The sequence below is a fragment of the Aquila chrysaetos genome, chromosome 19 (assembly GCF_900496995.4).
Source record: "Aquila chrysaetos chrysaetos chromosome 19, bAquChr1.4, whole genome shotgun sequence".
Lineage (NCBI taxonomy): Eukaryota > Metazoa > Chordata > Aves > Accipitriformes > Accipitridae > Aquila > Aquila chrysaetos.
In genome coordinates this window covers 20,365,485-20,382,223 of record NC_044022.1, presented here as the reverse complement: position 1 = coordinate 20,382,223, position 16,739 = coordinate 20,365,485, and the positions used below count along the sequence as shown (strand labels likewise).

At 37.9% G+C, this 16,739-nt stretch overlaps 1 protein-coding gene across 35 annotated transcripts in view; it reads left to right on the top strand.

The window, feature by feature from the left end:
• The window catches only part of DLG2 (discs large MAGUK scaffold protein 2), a 1,026,767-nt gene that overhangs the window by 803,023 nt on the left and 207,005 nt on the right, over positions 1-16,739 (top strand). For all 35 annotated transcript variants that reach the window (XM_030042410.1, XM_030042403.1, XM_030042402.1 and 32 more), the window contains one exon: positions 8,440-8,542. In XM_030042410.1, coding sequence (XP_029898270.1) covers positions 8,440-8,542 — 103 coding nt within the window. The remainder of the gene's footprint in view (positions 1-8,439; positions 8,543-16,739) is intronic.

The window sequence follows — 16,739 nt, the reverse complement described above, 5'->3', positions numbered from 1 at the left end:
ATACTGGAAGGAAAAATACCTTTTAAAACTGTGTGGAAATGAAGGTATATGGAATAAAAGCTACTAATAGGGGAATGCCTAAATGATCCAGGACGAGAGCAGAAGATAGGAAAATCCAAGTGCTGAAAATAGGAAGAAAGAGGATTATTTCAGAAAGGCAGGAAAGTGAATGGAAGTAACAGTCATGTGTAAAGTAAAAGCTGTAGGAGGGAGGAGGGACAGTTTGATATTTTATCAATTTGGGCTAGGAAGATAGCAGGAACTGCAAAGGAGACTGAATGTGTGAAGGCTTGAAAAGATGACAGTATAGTGAGATCCATGAGATTACGCAGTGGGAAAAAAAAAAGGGGGTGTTTGAGTCACCACGCAGGAGGAGGGAAGGTAAAAAAGCAGCAACTAGGTTTGAATTTAAGAGCTAATGATGAGCTCTCCCTTTTAACATAAATGAATATTCTTACTAAGTATTGTGTTTGATGGATGAGTGTTTTGTGTATAAAATTAATGAAAAACAACATTTATATTTATTTTAAAATTAGTTAATAAGTACTGGCCTGTGTTATTAGCTAGCACAGTACTCATATATGATATTTTTCACTGGTAATACCAGTTGTCTTAATACGAAAAGACTACATGTGTGCCTCTGTCTAGACTTTACCATTTAGCAATGAGGCAAAATGCCATTGATCATCTCATAGTTGCTGGACCTCATCCAGTCCAGGTTGGTAATAGAACTAGCTGGTAGCTATTTAGTGACCTGAATGAAATAAGTTTCCTGTCCATTCAGGCTTCAGTGAGCCTATGTGTCCTTTTCAAAAGCTATCATTTATTTCAAACCCAATTTAAACAAGTTTTGAGGAATTCTGATGGAAGTGAGGGGAAATGGCTCTTAAGTTGTCACTGCAGTGAACTCTTCAATGAAATTATTTCAGTCTCAAAGTTTGCCAATCTGGCATCATTCACAAAAGCTACAATCACATGGGAAGCAGATCTTCTATCAGATGAATTTCTGTACAGTTTGGATTAAAAAATAAGTCTTTGACTATGGTTATAGGCTTAACAGGTACCATTTGGAATGATTCATGTGGTCTGGTGAGTCATAAAGCTTGCTGGTTCCTACTGTAAAAAGCAATGTGTGCAAGACACCTCGTCAATAACATAATATTAGTGTTCTTCCTGCTTCAAAGCTGTAATGCTCTGATACCTCTTTCAGCTGGTTTAGCTGCCTCCTTAAACTTCCCGGCAGAAAAAAAGGCATACGAAATGATATAGCTCGTGCCCCTACAGTGGTTCTTGTTTTCCAGAGAGAGAAGAGTTTGCCTCTAGAACGCCCAGCTCATCAGAGCATAAAGACCAGCTTACTAGAGGCAAAAGTCGTAACTCTAAGGGAGCAAGAGAAGGAAAATTGAAAAGGTCATTGAAATTGCTGGCCCATAAAAAGAGAGAGGGAGGATGCTAGGCATGGAGAAGGGCAGACATGACATGGTATTATGCTTTCAGTGGAGTTCAGGGTGAGACGACCACTGTGCTTATATGTGCTGAACTAAGCAGTTTTAACTCATCAGAAGCAAGTGTAGGCACCGAAAAGATGAGGAGAAGTGAGAGAAAAGCAATAAAGTGAGCCTGAAAATTTAACAGAAGCTAAGCTGGAGAGTGAAGACTCTCTTCCCCCAGTGCACTTCTCCTTTCCTTCTATGTCTAACCTTCTTCTTCACTAGCAAGGCAAAATGGCTCCTGTACGGGTGGGTTTGCCCCCAGGCGACCGTTTCCCACAACCCTGCCCCCGGGGGGGTCCCAGAGCTGTCCGCTGCCCACCCGCTCCCCCCGCAGTGCTCTGCGGGGCCTCGGCCCGGGTGGGTGGGCATCGCTTGGCAAAAACGACGGCCTGTCTCAGCTGAAGAAGGTCGCTGCTCAAGGGCTGTGCTTTGGCGACATGCATGAGTTTCTCGGAATTATTGTACTTTTTGCTGGACTGTATCGGTCGTCAGAGTGGTGGGGGCCGTTGTGTAGAATGATTGTGCCACCTGCTTGTGAGGAAAGTCTTCCTCAGCTATGTTCAGGGCAGATCATCCCTAATGTGTGCTTTTTCCAATGTTCTCTGTCTTGCTGGAAGACCGTGCTTCCATCACCTAAGGGTTGATGCTATACATTCCATTTCTAGTGACTGAGCAGGACTGCTGGAGAGCATGGCTCAGCTTTCCTCTCACCTCTTGTTAAGGTGCTTGAGAATACTTAAGCTGATGTGCAAAGTTAAGGCAGATAAATAGGGTTCTTTGTATCTTAATGCAAACAATGGCAATTCTGACTGTAAAGAATTGTCTTTATTCAGACGTCTGTTTGCTTTTTCAGATGCCAAAAGCTCTTATTTTATGAGTTCAACAAATAAAAGAATTCAGCCACAACTTGAAAAATACGCTGTCTTGTTTGATCCGTGGTAAAAATTCTTTTCTTCACCATTTACTGTATAAAAGCACTGTAGTATGTCAGTGACAGTTCAAAGAAGAAATGAAAAGAAATCCTGTATGTTTCCTCCCCAGAGAAGGGATGTGGTTTTCCTTTCCTTTCCAATTCAACAAGACATTCCAAGTGTTCATTTAATGACTGTACAAACACAAAATAAGGTGGCTTAAAGAAATAAATGGCTATATAAAACAGATTATTCTGCTCGCCTCTATTTGAATGACCTACATATGAATCATGCTTAAGCACTCTAACAGAAGACAACCAGATCGTAGCAAGTCTTTAAGTGGCACTGTTCAGAATTGAACCAATTTGTGCTCATATGGGCTATTCAGATATTTTAAAGGGAATATAACTCTTCCAGTTTTAGAAGAGTTCAATCTACCCAAAATATAAATCTTACTTTTCCTTTAGATTATGATTCAGTATTTAGTGAAGTAGATCATGCTTTACTTTGAGTCAATGAACGCAAAGGCAATTACTATAATTACTGTGAACTATAGTTGCATCTTTTTCTCCATCTCAGTTTAGTTTTGTCTGTAGTTTTAAATGATAATCTTCCGTTGCGGCACTTCTCTTTGTTTGTAAGCTTTCTAAGTGCTTTTTGCTACAGCATGCAGAAGAGACAGACATCTGTAAAAGCTGGAGGCTCTCCTTATTTCCATTATGTCAAAATCATTTTGGAGTTAGGCATCAGAAATTGTGCAGTCAAGTTCATTCTGGGCCAGGACGTCAGGATTGTGCAGTCAAGCTCAGAACAGCAGTGCTACTTTGCTTATTATATAATACGTCTTAAAGGAAGCCAGCCCATTTAATAGGGGGGAAAAAAAAAAAACAAAACAACAAAAAACCCCCACCTTTGATATGTATAAAACTTTCCTGGACTCACTTGCAACTTTTTCTGGGGATTTTGTTTCTTCTACTGATTATTCTTAACATAAACTGCATGAAATTAATGGAAAGCAGTAATTGAAATCAGATTTAACAATTTGCAGTGAAATCATGTCAGGGAAAAATATCACTGCACACAATTGTTATAATTAAGACATTGTTTTGGAGGAAGAGGCAAGACAGAGTATTATTTGTTTTACCCTTTCAGAAACTCTTGTTCATTTTGGCCTGAGGGTAAGAATTTGATTAAAATGTGTGAATTAATGGTGTCTTTCATCAAGATTTAATGTTGCTACATGAATATGCTGTTTTTCCACTAGAAGGTTTGGGACTTGATTATGTTTGCTTTTAAATATTGGGAAATAATACCCAGAAATCAAGTTAGCATCTACTCTTCTTGTTCTTCAGAAAGTCAGACTAGGTTATAAGTCCTTTCTAAATTTAAGGCCTATTATTCTGCAGTGGGATTCTGTCAGGTATTGGTGAGCAAAATAGCATGCAAACAGACTTCTACCTGCCGATTTGGCAATGAGTGATTGATTTTATTCTGCACCTGTGCATCTTCAAGGGGGAGATCACTATTTTGGCAACCTAGTGTAGTGAGGTCATTTACCTGTTCAATTTTATTTAATCTTTTTTGTCTAGCTTGTTTATCATCTTGATAAAAATTGCAGAAGATAGAATCGATGTGTTATTTTCCTTCTGACATCTTTTTTCCATGCTTTTTTGATTTCAGCCACTCAGACTTATAAGTCCTCCTCAAGTGTCCATTCCCACTTATATCCTAGCAGAGAAGTGAACTTAATTTCAGAGAAATTCACTCACTATAATGTGTTGTGTTTGTACCTTAGGCAATAATTTCTTCCGGAATGAGCGGGCAAAGGGCAGAAAGTAGTCAGTTGCCATTTCAGTGGCTTCTTGTTGTTCTGTGGAAAAGTGAAAAATGTTTTGTAACTTAACTTTGGTGAAATTCCTGTCTTATATTTGTATTCTTGATGCATTATTAGGATCTTAGATCACATATAGATAGAACTATTGTTTTTCAGAGGAGAAGGAGAATAAGCATGTGGTTTCTTTATTCTTTCATACATCCTCGCCTTTTATCTAGAGAGAGATTGTTACAACTTATTCATGATTTTTAAAGCTTCATGTCCTGTTAACACAACTCTTAGAGACCACCACAATGTTTTCCTATATTGCTTAAGAGAGGCTCGTGTTCTCCTGAAGTCTACAGTTTTCAAGCTTAAGCCTAAACAAAATTGCTAATTTTTTTTCCCTGGACCTTCTAATACTGACTGGGTGACATCATTCATATCCATCTCCCCAACTCAGGAGCTGAGGAATTCAGGAATCTTCCTTGAAGCTTTTCTGCAGTTCATCCTATTGCTTCTTTCTCAGGACTCTCTCAAGGACTCCAGTTATGAAAGGGAAAAACACAGAGATAAAACCCAAGCTCTCTACTAAAGGAAAGATGACTTGGTTCAAAATTATCTTCTTCAGAGACACTGAGTCAAGGCTGAGGTTTCCTTTATGGCATGATATAGGCACTGTGCTGCCTGAACTTAAGGATTCTGCTCAGACCTCCACAGTACCAAAGCTGTGACTACAGTGCTGAGTTAATGAGTAGTTGTAGTGCTGGTACATCTGTGCCCATGGCAATGCAGCATCAACTCTCATAACACCATCAATGAGTAAAAGTAGGGCATAACACCTCTTTCTTCCACAACAGTAGCCTCAACTGTGCTCCTTTCAGGAAGCTTCTATTCTCCATCGAGGTTGCAAACTAAGTCCTAATTGACATCATATTCCTCTTTAAGTATTTGCAGTGTTGTGCATTAAAATATATTAGATTTCATGGCACTGAAAGCTCTGATTCTCTCCTTTGTTCTTTTAGAATTCACTTAATTATTGCCTTCTAAGATACTATATTCCTAGACTGAATTTCAGCGAGTTTTTTCCAGGGGTCTATGTTAGTCTTCCCATCCACCGAACTTAAGGTTTATGTACACAACCTTGATGAAAGCATTTGAATCTTTGGCTCATTTTTTTGGAAAGCTTCCACCAGCCATTTTTACAGCCATTGCTTTCAAACAGGAAGATGGGACAACTGAGAACTCTTGTATTAGACAAATTATGAAGTTTATTATCTTACATTTGCCCCATGCTCAGAATTTCTTTTCAGGAGCATTAGAGCATTACTTGTGAATAAAGATATTCACTTCCCTTTACACAATCTAGATAGAAATTGTAAAAACAACATGAATTTTGTGCGCTTCAGATGACAAAAATGTTGTAGAAGTTTTCAGAGTGTATCTATCAGCATACAATGCTTTGAAATATGTGAGCCAAAGACACTAATACAGGACCAGAACACTTAATTATTGTCACAGCTTACCTTCAGATTGTCTGTGTGATTGTAACAACACGGGCATCCATCCATACCTATTCTCATAAAGCACTATGTTCAGGCACAGACATTTGCTTTGGATGTTTCTTTAGGTATGGTAGTCTTCCAGCCTACACTTCTACTACAAGGTCTCTATCTTGTAGAAGCTACTTTAGTACTCCTTAAAATATTTTGCCCGTGTATATACTCTACCAGTCATCCTCCTGCCAGTCTGCTGAGATTCCTCTCCTTGCAAAGAAGTCACACAACGTGATGGTGGTCTGGTACCATGTTGCCTCTTATGCCCTTCATATGCTGCTCCAAAGGCTTGAAGATACATGCATGGATCAAGCAGGCATTACCAGCATTGGTGATAGTATTCATACTCTCCACTGCTGAATGCACACATGGACAAATTAACTCAAAAAAAAAAAAAAAAAATCAGTTATTTTTCTGTGAGGTAACTTATAATTCATTTCCTCTTTCACATCATTATTGTGAATATACAATAGGTCTTGTATGCATGGGGATATCGGTAAGGTAAGATTTGAATAGGTTATATTCTTCTGGTATGCTAGTTCCACATTTACTTGTTTGCTTCCTCAATCTAAAGATAAGCCAGGGTGTAATTATTTTTGTATAACATGGAAAGATTGCAACAAATCATGCTTCTCCAAAATTCTAGATATTCTGTAGTTTTGAACGATATTAAAATAATATAGACAGCTGAAATTCAGACTAATTTTTTTTAGAAATGGGGAGAGCTGATTTTTGTGAATAAGGTGGGGAGAAGTATTAAACAATCATCAAATTGAGTAAAAACTTTCTGAGGGAAGAAAGGATGAGTTGTTTAGGAAAAAATGTGGGTTCTCCTTCCTTGTCATAAAGAAAAAAAAACCTAATTGAGGAGAGACAGCTTGAACTGGGAAAACTTTGATTCTTATGGAATCATATTTTCAGAAACCTGAAACCTCAACTAGACAATTATGTTTCTGTGTACAGTCAACAGTTCTGCAGCATAATGCAGTCTTCTGGATCAGAAACTGTGGGATCTCCTGGGTTTTATATTATTGCTATCACAAATTAGTTTTTCTAAGAATAATAGTCTAAATGCTGTTCACATTCTAGTAAATACTAGATTTTGTCATGCAAATAAGCAAGAAATTTTTTACAACGAGGGTAGTGAAACAGGTTGCCCAGAGAGGTGGTCGATGCCCCATCCCTCGAAACATTCCAGGTCAGGTTGGACAGGCTCTGAGGAACCTGATCTGGTTGAAGATGTCCCTCCTTATGGCAGGGAGGTTGGACTGGATGATCTTTAAAGGTCCCTTCCAACCCAAACCATTCTGTGATTGTATGATTCTATGATAAATAATAATTAAAGGTGTTCCCAAAACATCACATCTCTAAAATTTGGTGAAAGACAGCAAGTTAAGATAGGCCAATTTCTAAATGTAATTGATCAAAATAAATGTATTCATAACAGACTCAATAGCTGTTATTTGTAAAGTTCTATGGAATTAAATTTATTTCTGTAAGCCTTAAAAAGTTGATAAAATTTAAATGAAATAAAATCCATATTTTCAGTATGTGCTTAGCCATCTTGTGATAGTACTTGATAAAAATAAAAACAAATAGTTGCTATTGCTGAGAATTTGGGGCTTGTGTTTTGGCGTGCCTGTGAAATCTATGGCATTGTTCTCTTTATTGTTCCTTTCATTGTTCCTTTCTTTTTTCTTTTCTTTTCTGGAGCAATCAGAAATGGATTTCTGTCCTGCTGAGGTTGTTTACATGTCAAAACTTTCCTGTTCTTCACTGAAACATTGTGGAGTGGAAACCTGTGGAAGTGAAAAGGAAAGACAGATAAATATATAAGCAAATAAATAAAAGAAATCTCACACACTTCAGTATAGCCAGGCAGTAACACTCCCACTGGAAAGCAAGGTTCAAGTTACTGGAGCAGTTAATAATTCTAATATGAATTCTGTCTTCTTGGGATGCTGCTGACAAAACATTTGACATCACAAATACAAATCAAAAGAGTTCTGCAACTGCCCCTGAGTTTTAGGGGTGGATTCCCTACTTTGTTCTACTCTTTTCCACTTCCACTGCTTATGCAGCAAAAAATTCTTAAGTAAGAGGAACCCCATGGAAAGATCTATTAAAGTGGAACAGCCAGAGGTGGTGAAGCTGTATCTGAGAGCAACTCCATTGCTGTCACGTGCATGATACAGGGGCATTTCTAGGCGATAGGAGGAGGGGTTGCAGGAAAAGAAAATGGTAGATGGGGTTTCTGCTCTGGAAGTTCTCCAACCAGCAGTTTTTGTTAGAGGAGCTTTATATATCTCCAGGTTTCCCTGATGCTACAGACTGGGCTTGCAGAGTCTGGCTGAAGGAGCAGTTTCCTTGCTTGCAGTATTCTACAGAAGATATTACCAAAAATGTAAACTCAGTAGAGCAGGAATCCCCAAAAAGTAGTGGTCAGAGGATACGCATGGATAAGCCTAGGCAAACTATGGTGTGCAGTATTAGTGCAGATCCTCACGGTAACATCCTCTCAGCCTTTTTGATTTTGTACTTTCATTTTTGCATCTGGGCAACCTGACCTTTACATCCATCAGATATTTTAAAAAAAAAACCCAACTCTGTCTTTCTGTCTAATGTTAAACTACTCAGATCTGTTGTTGTCTGCATTCCTTCTGTAGGTGAACGGTATTGATCTTCGAGGTGCTACCCACGAGCAGGCTGCAGCTGCGCTAAAAGGAGCAGGGCAGACGGTAACAATCATAGCACAATACCAGCCGGAGGGTAAGCAAAATAATAAACTTAAAGACATATGGTAAAAGATAAGTGCTTTAAAGCCACCCATTTAACAGGATGAGGCTGCTGTAGATAGTGCTTTTCCCAGCTATCATCAGAAGTCATCTGGAAGGAAAATTCAAGTGGCAATTCTATCCCAAGGAAATGGCTGTATTTTTGTCACAGACTTTGCTTTTAGTAGTATTTTACGCAACTGTAAGAACTGTCTTTGAATGTGCATATAAGAAGACAGTAATCAACACTTAGTTAGTCATTTTATTTTCATTATTGCTCATTTTACATTCTTTTCTATTCTCCTTATAGAGATAGTGCAAAAGATAAGAATGAACGGAAGCACCAGGAAGATCTGAAGTTGCTTCAGACAGTCAGATCAGAATTAAACAAAGATAAAGGCTTCTTGCCAAATGCATAGAGCTTCCCGTTATTACTTTTGGATGATGGTGTCCTTGTACCTCTAGGGCAATTAAACCCAGATAACAAGTACTTACTAGAGAAAATGACAGCTTTCTATATAAAAGCATCAACAGGAATTTCAGCAAAATAAGACACTTAAGGTGGGATGTATCTCATCCAGCTTTTGGTGTCTAATATTTAGCTTTCCAGAGTTTAAGCTAGTTTCAGTGGGAAGAAGTAAGCATTGATTGATTTTATGAGTCCAGAGTTAAGTAGCAGAACTCCTTCTCATTATCCATGAGCTATGACCCAAATGACTATCTCAGGCTCTCAAGGAATTCATGAAAGGAGTATTACTTTCAGATAGGAACTAAAGATGGTTTTCTTCCACAGTAGCTGTTACTTTGGAACTCTTCCAGGTGACTTCAGCAACTACAGGTCTCTGTGAAGACTTGCTGGCACCATTTTATCAGTTTTCAGTAAACAGTTCTAGCTCAATTCACAAGTCCTGCTATGACCTGTCAACACACGTTGATTCTGCCTGATTGTGCCCAGCCTGGGACACATGTGGGTCTCAGGTGAAACAGAACAGCTCTAATACCAGGTTCAGCTAGTTAGTTTTTTAAGAGACACTCAGGACATGAATTAGTACTCCCAGAATTTATCCAGCATGATACCTTCTTTTGTTTCTCTGGATCCTGATGATAGCACACAAAGAGAAAAACAGCTGGTATTTTAGTCAAACTTACAATTGTGCTTCAGATCCGGTATCGTGCATCGATTTATTGGTTTATCTGCACTTGAGTCACCAAACAGAATACATTAGACCATACTAAGAAATGGGCAGATGAGAGCAAATGAAATTGCAAGTGTCTATCTTTAGTTAAATAAATGGAACATATTAATATAAAAATGCTTAAGTAATAATCAGAGTTATTTCAAAGAAAAAGTATTGAAAAGCAATTCCATTCCAGATAGCTATGCACACTGGATTCTGTATAAAAGCATGTTCCCATTAGTTCCGGCAGTCTTGTTTGCTGTCTGGCGATTTTATACTGCAATTATCACCATGGTGCCTGAGTACTTGTAGCAATCACTGGCATTTCAGAGTTGTTCTATGCCACTGTTAATACACAAAAAATGCATCTCTTGACAGATTTTTCCTATTATATTTCACCTTTTAGTTGACATACTTTTCCCCTACATTTTACCAGCTCTGTACTATGTCAAATTCAGTTTTGGTGAACATGCAATTCAAATGATACTGATGAAATCCATGAAGTATTATATTGCATATTTAATCCATTCTTCCTACAACGTTTCTCCATTCACCAGAAACCCTGCTGAGGGCAGACTAGTCCCAACTGCGTGACTTCTTGTCAGTGAAGCACAGCCAGTTTTCTATTTCACCCAAATAGTTCAGAACACACTGAAGAGAGTGGAGCTGGTGAAGAAGAGGGCCCGAAAGTTAGCCTTTTTATAGGAAATGATTGAATCTTTTAAGGTAGTGAGAGTATTCAGTAGTTGTCCAGCATGTGTTGTCTTACTGCTGAAGTATTTCATTTTAATCTGAGATGCTGGTTAAAGCAGACTGTGTGAATACAGGTGTGAAATGAAGTATTTTCTTTCTTTAAAATCCCTAACAGCAAAGAAAGATGAAACAGTTTTAAAACAGCTGTTTAAAGAACCTTCACAGAGAACTATTTAAGGATTTACAGGCCACCCAGAAAGACCAGCACACACCAGCATAAATATTTGTTTTATTCTGAAGATCCTGCACAACTCTTTTCGTCCTTTCTCTGTAATTTACACCTGACCTCTTATTTACCATATCTTATCTTGATGCATATATTGGAACATAGTCATAAAATACAGTCTTAAAAATGTACAGCTGTGCTTCCCTCAGGGGCTCCTTGCTTTAAAATGCTTCCAAAACTAGTAAAGTACGTAAGTGAAGTAGGCTTGTAGCTTGATTTTTCCATTTTCATACTGGAAGCTCTGAGATGTTGTTACTACAAATTCAGGTTTTTGGGGGAGATCCAAGAACAGCTACTGGAAATGTTAACCAGTACCTTTTTTAAAATCTTTTCCAGCTTATTAAGCCTTTAGATGTTGTTGCAAACAAAAACATTCAGTGAAACCTTTAGCTATTGATATTTCAGGTATTAAGCGATGATGATATAAGTACCAGTCAATACTATAAGCCAGCTGATGATTAGCAATTAAAATTGTTAGTAGAAAAAGCTTATGTTCCAATAATTTAGGTTTTATGCAGCAAAGAAAAGCTTACAGCACACTCATCTTGGCAATGTCTCCAAAACCAAATAATATACTTTGCTGTGGGAAGAAAATGAGGTGAATACTATAGAAACAGCTTTCAGAGTTTAAATTTCCCTTTCCTTGTTTCAGTCAAAAGTTCATCTAGGCCTCGTATGAACTCCCTTCACATTTATGTGTATAGACTTGGCAGCAAATCTCATGAGAATGGCAACTCCTGCAAAAAAATCTAGTGCTTGCCATCAACTTGAATAGGTTTTCCTCTTGATATTATGGCACTTTGTTTTCTCATCCTGTCTGGAATAAACAAATGCAGAGATTAGTTCAGATAAAATAGAATAGCATCACAGAAATTTTTGAATGCTGTCAGACCTGTGTTTGGTGATGGTGCTTATCTGAACCACACTGCCTGTCCCTCGGATGGAAGTGGTCTTGGAAACAGGAGAAAATTCTGTAAAAGACCACAGATACAGTGAACAAAGGGATAATGGAAAATACAAGCGGTGATTTCATGAGAAGGAGCTGAATGGAAATACAAGGGATAGTATGAAGAATAAAGAACAACTCCTCAGCTCTTTTGCTCTTCAGTCCCTGTTTTCCTCATATGCAGTCACCGTCTTTATTCCCCTCATCTCTCTGAGAAATAAAAGAGAAAAAAAGAGGTATGAAAGTCCAAACAGAAATGCAAATTCTGTGAACAAAAATATGGAAAGATTATTAGGAGCAAGAGGAAAATAAATTATAGAGATTAAAAAAATCAGAGCTCAACAGTGAGAGTATATTTTTATAGCTTTAGGAACAGCAGCCATAGCTCTGGGCTTTTTGAGTCATTCCTTACTTTTATTTTAAAAACTGAAATTAACCTGTGTACTGTATCTTATGTACACATGTATTGTGTAAATGGAGGTCAAGTAATGTTAAGCATCACGATCTCTAACAATCATTGTGGATGTAGTTCATATGGAGGTTTAGGCATGTATTCAAAGTACCCTAGTCATCCTGCAGGTTTCAGATAGATGACTTCCTATATTCATGCAGCTCACACCTTCTGCACATGGCTGAAATGAAATTAAAGAGAATTTAAGGACCAAGAGCTACTTAGAACAAAATTAGAAGAGGAACCTATCACTTATGTTTAGCTTTGCTCTCCAATTTTTAATATTCTTGGAAGCATTTTAACTCTTCTCCCAGCTTAACAACTCTCAGATCTCTTTTAAACCATTGTACAAATAAGCACCTAGAGAGTAGGTCCTTCTCTTCTGCAAAATAAAAACCTGAGCCTGGAAAATAATCTTAGGATGGAACAGTGTGTCCCTATTAAACAATTAATTAGAAATTAAAATGGGAATATATACCACACAGAAAAACACTTTGTACACTTCTAGGTTTTTATGCAGGACATATTTTGATTTTCATGGCAAGAGCTGTAAATTACAGCCCAGTATGGAAGGAGTTAAGAAAAAAAACATGTTGTCAGTGAGACTGAAATACATTTTCAAAGGAAAGTTAACTTTGGTTGAAATAGTGACAATTTGTCCTGAAAGACACAGCCTGGGAGTGGGGATAGACAGAATACTGGATTCCTAATGAAGCTGCTAAAAAGCTTTATTGCACATTTTACTCTCAAATAGTCATGTTCCTGTCCCCTGTGGCAGTGTGATGGGGCAGAACTTAGCCCTAAGATTTTTGCAAAAGATTCGGTGTCAGTGGTCTGCAAGCTGCGTCGTGCTGCATTGCAGTGTCTCTGCAGCTATTCCCTCACAACAGTCCCTGGAAAACTGTTAAACCACTCAGAAGTTTCATATGCTTTAAATCTTTCAAGCGAGCCAATTAACTTGCTTTCTTAACAGCTTGCATATAGGGAAAACATTCATTGATTACAGTTTGATTAGACCAGCTGACAATGAAGAGGTCAAAAAGTTGTTACAGTGGGAGAATTTCTGCTTTATCACGTTTTGAATTAGCCGTTAGCTGCTTGCTCGGTGACTCTGCACTCGGTGCCTGCGGTGCGGTGAGTAGCTGAGATTTAGTTAGATATCAGACAGAGGGATACTCTGATAGGCAGTGTCTTTCTTTGCAGACATTAGCTAAGTTAATTATTGCAGAGCTGCACCTACAGTTATAAGCGTCTTATGGCAGCTACGGTACTAAATTCACTTTTAGTTCTTCTGTTCCTGAATCTGGGAGGCTCGCATAGTGCATTGTAACAGACCCAACTTTCATAAGCAGCATCAGCTTTTACGAAAGTATATTCCTTGTCTTACACATTCGTCTGACCTACTAATGCATGAGATCTGCCCTTTTTAAAATATCAGAGTAAAAATCCAGGGATTACTTTTACAAGTCTCTTCCTGAGCAGTCATGGGTACTTTTTAGCTCTTTCCCTCATTTCATTCCCTGTTCCTACCTCAAAGTACAAACGCTTGTCTCCTGTTCTGGTACAACAGTCACATATATTCCTGATTCAGATGTTTAACCTTTCCAGATGCTGCAGGAGTAAGGTAGATACAATTATTTATTCTTCCCATATATTTTCTATTTATTCATCTTTGTCTAGGTCACTTCTATACTTTGAAATGTGAATACTCATGTTAAAGGCCCCTTTTCCCAGCTGTTGAAAATCAGTGTAGCTTGATTACTTGGATAAAGTTGCATTACAGCAGTTGGCTTTCATCTGGAAGCCACTGTATCTGATTGCCAAATAATGCAAGATATTAAGGTTATATTTCATGCATGTGTATTAAATAATATACCATAATCTGGGAATGGCTAAGCTGGATCTGACCAAAGGCCCGCTTGCTGAAGAACCTGTTTCCAACAGTGACCAACAGCTTAGGGAGAGAAGAAAGAACAGGACGAGCACGTGGTGATACTTGCACTGAATGCTGTCCTACTGACCAGAGGGGGTTGAAAAATCCTCTCCTTGTCCTCAGCTGGAAAATATCACCACTGTAAAGATTAATAAAAGCAAAAAACAGTTTAAAGGTATGTCATAGATCGTCCTGCTGAAGTTCAGCGAGTGAATCTCATTGAGAAGTTTGGTGCGTGTTTTTAAGTTAGGAAAACTGAGAAGGAAGGAGTGATATAAACAAGAAAGCTCGACGTTATGGTCGGATATTTTTTTTTTTTTTCCTTGTATTAGAGCCTTCTTTTTTTAGTTAACACCACCAGAGAAGATGCGTTGTTCCAAAACCAGCAAAGTTTTTATTTCAGATCCTAATGTATTAAATAGCTGATAATGCACCAAAGTTCTCCTACGTAGGAGACAAGGACTGCAGTCTCATTCAGATAGCAATATCAAAGACTGATTTTTTTTTTCGTTTCTCTTTTTTTTACCCCTCTTTCTACAGTGGCATCTGCAACTCTACTGTTTCCTTATTTACTGATAAAGTTTTTTTACTAAGGTACAGAATAGTGAATTGTTTTCTCTAGCTGATTAAATGTGAGGCCTATGCCACCCTCGCTTGTCCATGAAGTGCCCACTGAAGAGAGGTTAGCCAGATCGCAGATGATGCTGTCAAAACTAGTTCTCTTGCTTCTAATAACTGTAAATGCGTTTTGCTTCAATGCAAGTGCAGAAGTTCACTAAGTTGATTGGTATTTGCTGGGTTTCTTTCTTTTCTGTGACTTTGGTACCCTTAGGACAAATGCAGCAGTTGCCAAGATAGTACCCTACTTGTCTGGCCATGTAAGATCCTTACCTTAGGTATAGCTTTTGTGCCTCTAGTTGCTGCATACTATTTAGAATATACTGCTTTTATTTTTACATTGTTAGAGCAAAGTCTTCAACTTTATAATTTCATCTTAAACTTCACACTATCTTTATCTCAAGTTAAAAAAAAAAAACCCAAACTATGTTTAAAATGAAAAGGACAGTTTAAAAATCTCCTGATCCACTTTCAAATTATTTTCTCTTATCACAGCATTTCCTTTCTGTTTGCCTGAGCTGTCCTCACTACGGCTTCCACTCTACTGCAGATTAACTCTAGTCCCTAAGTGACTCTGCCTGTGTACATGAGCATTGCCCCAGCACGGACAGATATTTCTGGGGCTCTTCAGATGCCACAGCTGAAGAAGCACTAGGGATTACAAATGTTCTTTTAAAGTCAAGCCTTTGTAGGATTCTCCTAAGACGCAAAAGGTTATATTTTAATTCCTCTGTTAAATTTAAAGATCACATTCCCAGTAGAGTTACACAGTGTAACTCGTCCAACATTGAATATTTTATAAAAAGTGGAATTCTAATTTTTGGGGGTTTGGTTTTTTTTTTCTTCATCTAAAATAGCCAGCACTCACTATGCATGAAACAAGTTTTGGCTTTGATATATATTTCTAATGTATTGTGCAGATTCATTTGTGTTTAATGTAGTCATCCCAGTCTCCTAGATTGTATTTGCTGTTTCCTTACAGACTCCTGAGCTTTCTCAATTCCCATTTTCATAAATGTTTCAGTTTAAGTACTTATTTTGTAATTCAGTCATATTTAGCTCTTGTTTCTATCAACAGGCTTTAAATTTCCTTAAATAGTACATGCTTCCATAAAGTTGTCAATGTCGACTGTAGGAAATTGTGCAGGGAAAACATGATTTCCTTTTAAAACCTGTCTTTTCTTGTTTTCATTTTAAATGTGATGACATGAAGTTATGTGGGGTTTGTTTCTGTAATTCTTTCTTCCAGCTTCAGTTATAATGCACGTCCTGTTTAGGTTTTTGCTGTTCATATACAGCCTTCTCTGCTTAATTATATTGATATATACACAGAAAGGAGATTATTAATTGCTTTGCTTTGCCAATTTATTAATTAAAGTTTAGTAATTTCCTCTTTTTACTGTTTTGTTAAGGTTATCAATAATAAGTCTCATTGGGAATACAAATAAAGGGTTGATTTTATTTCTGCAACAGCTGTTACATTTGCAGCTGCTAATTTAACTGTTAAGTATGGGCTGCAAATTCTTCCCACTTTTCTTCCCTGTTTTAGATTTCACTAAACTGAAATCTGTTTCACCTGTGGTTTTTCCCCCATACATGACAGCTTTTTCAGAAAACAAGACCTTTCATAATTCTTATTTTTAAAGTTTATAGTTCTTGACACATACAGGGATTGTTTTTAGTGATATTACAGAGCTAGGCAAATAAAAACTAAAAAGTAATTTTTTTTTTTTTTTTTTTTTTTTTTTTAATTAAATGGGGCCATTGGCTAAGCTGGTTGCCCAAGGTCTCTTGGTGGAGAGACATAAGCCCCTGTGAGCTCGTTCAGCCTTTTTGGATGAGATGAGTCTCTTCTCACTAGCTATAGAGGGAACTTCGATGACTACCTTAGGCTGGATGGACAAAGCTAAGGCTAGTTGAATGAACCTCTTCTGGTGTCCCTGGGAGTAGCTACTGGTAAAGTGCTGTGCAGACAGGTGAAGTTGCTTTCTCCAGCTCACCAGGTGAACTGCTAATGAAGCCAGGAATAAACCCTTTGAGCCCCATGCCTTTGGTTTAGTCACTAGACAACTCTTTGTCTCAGCAAT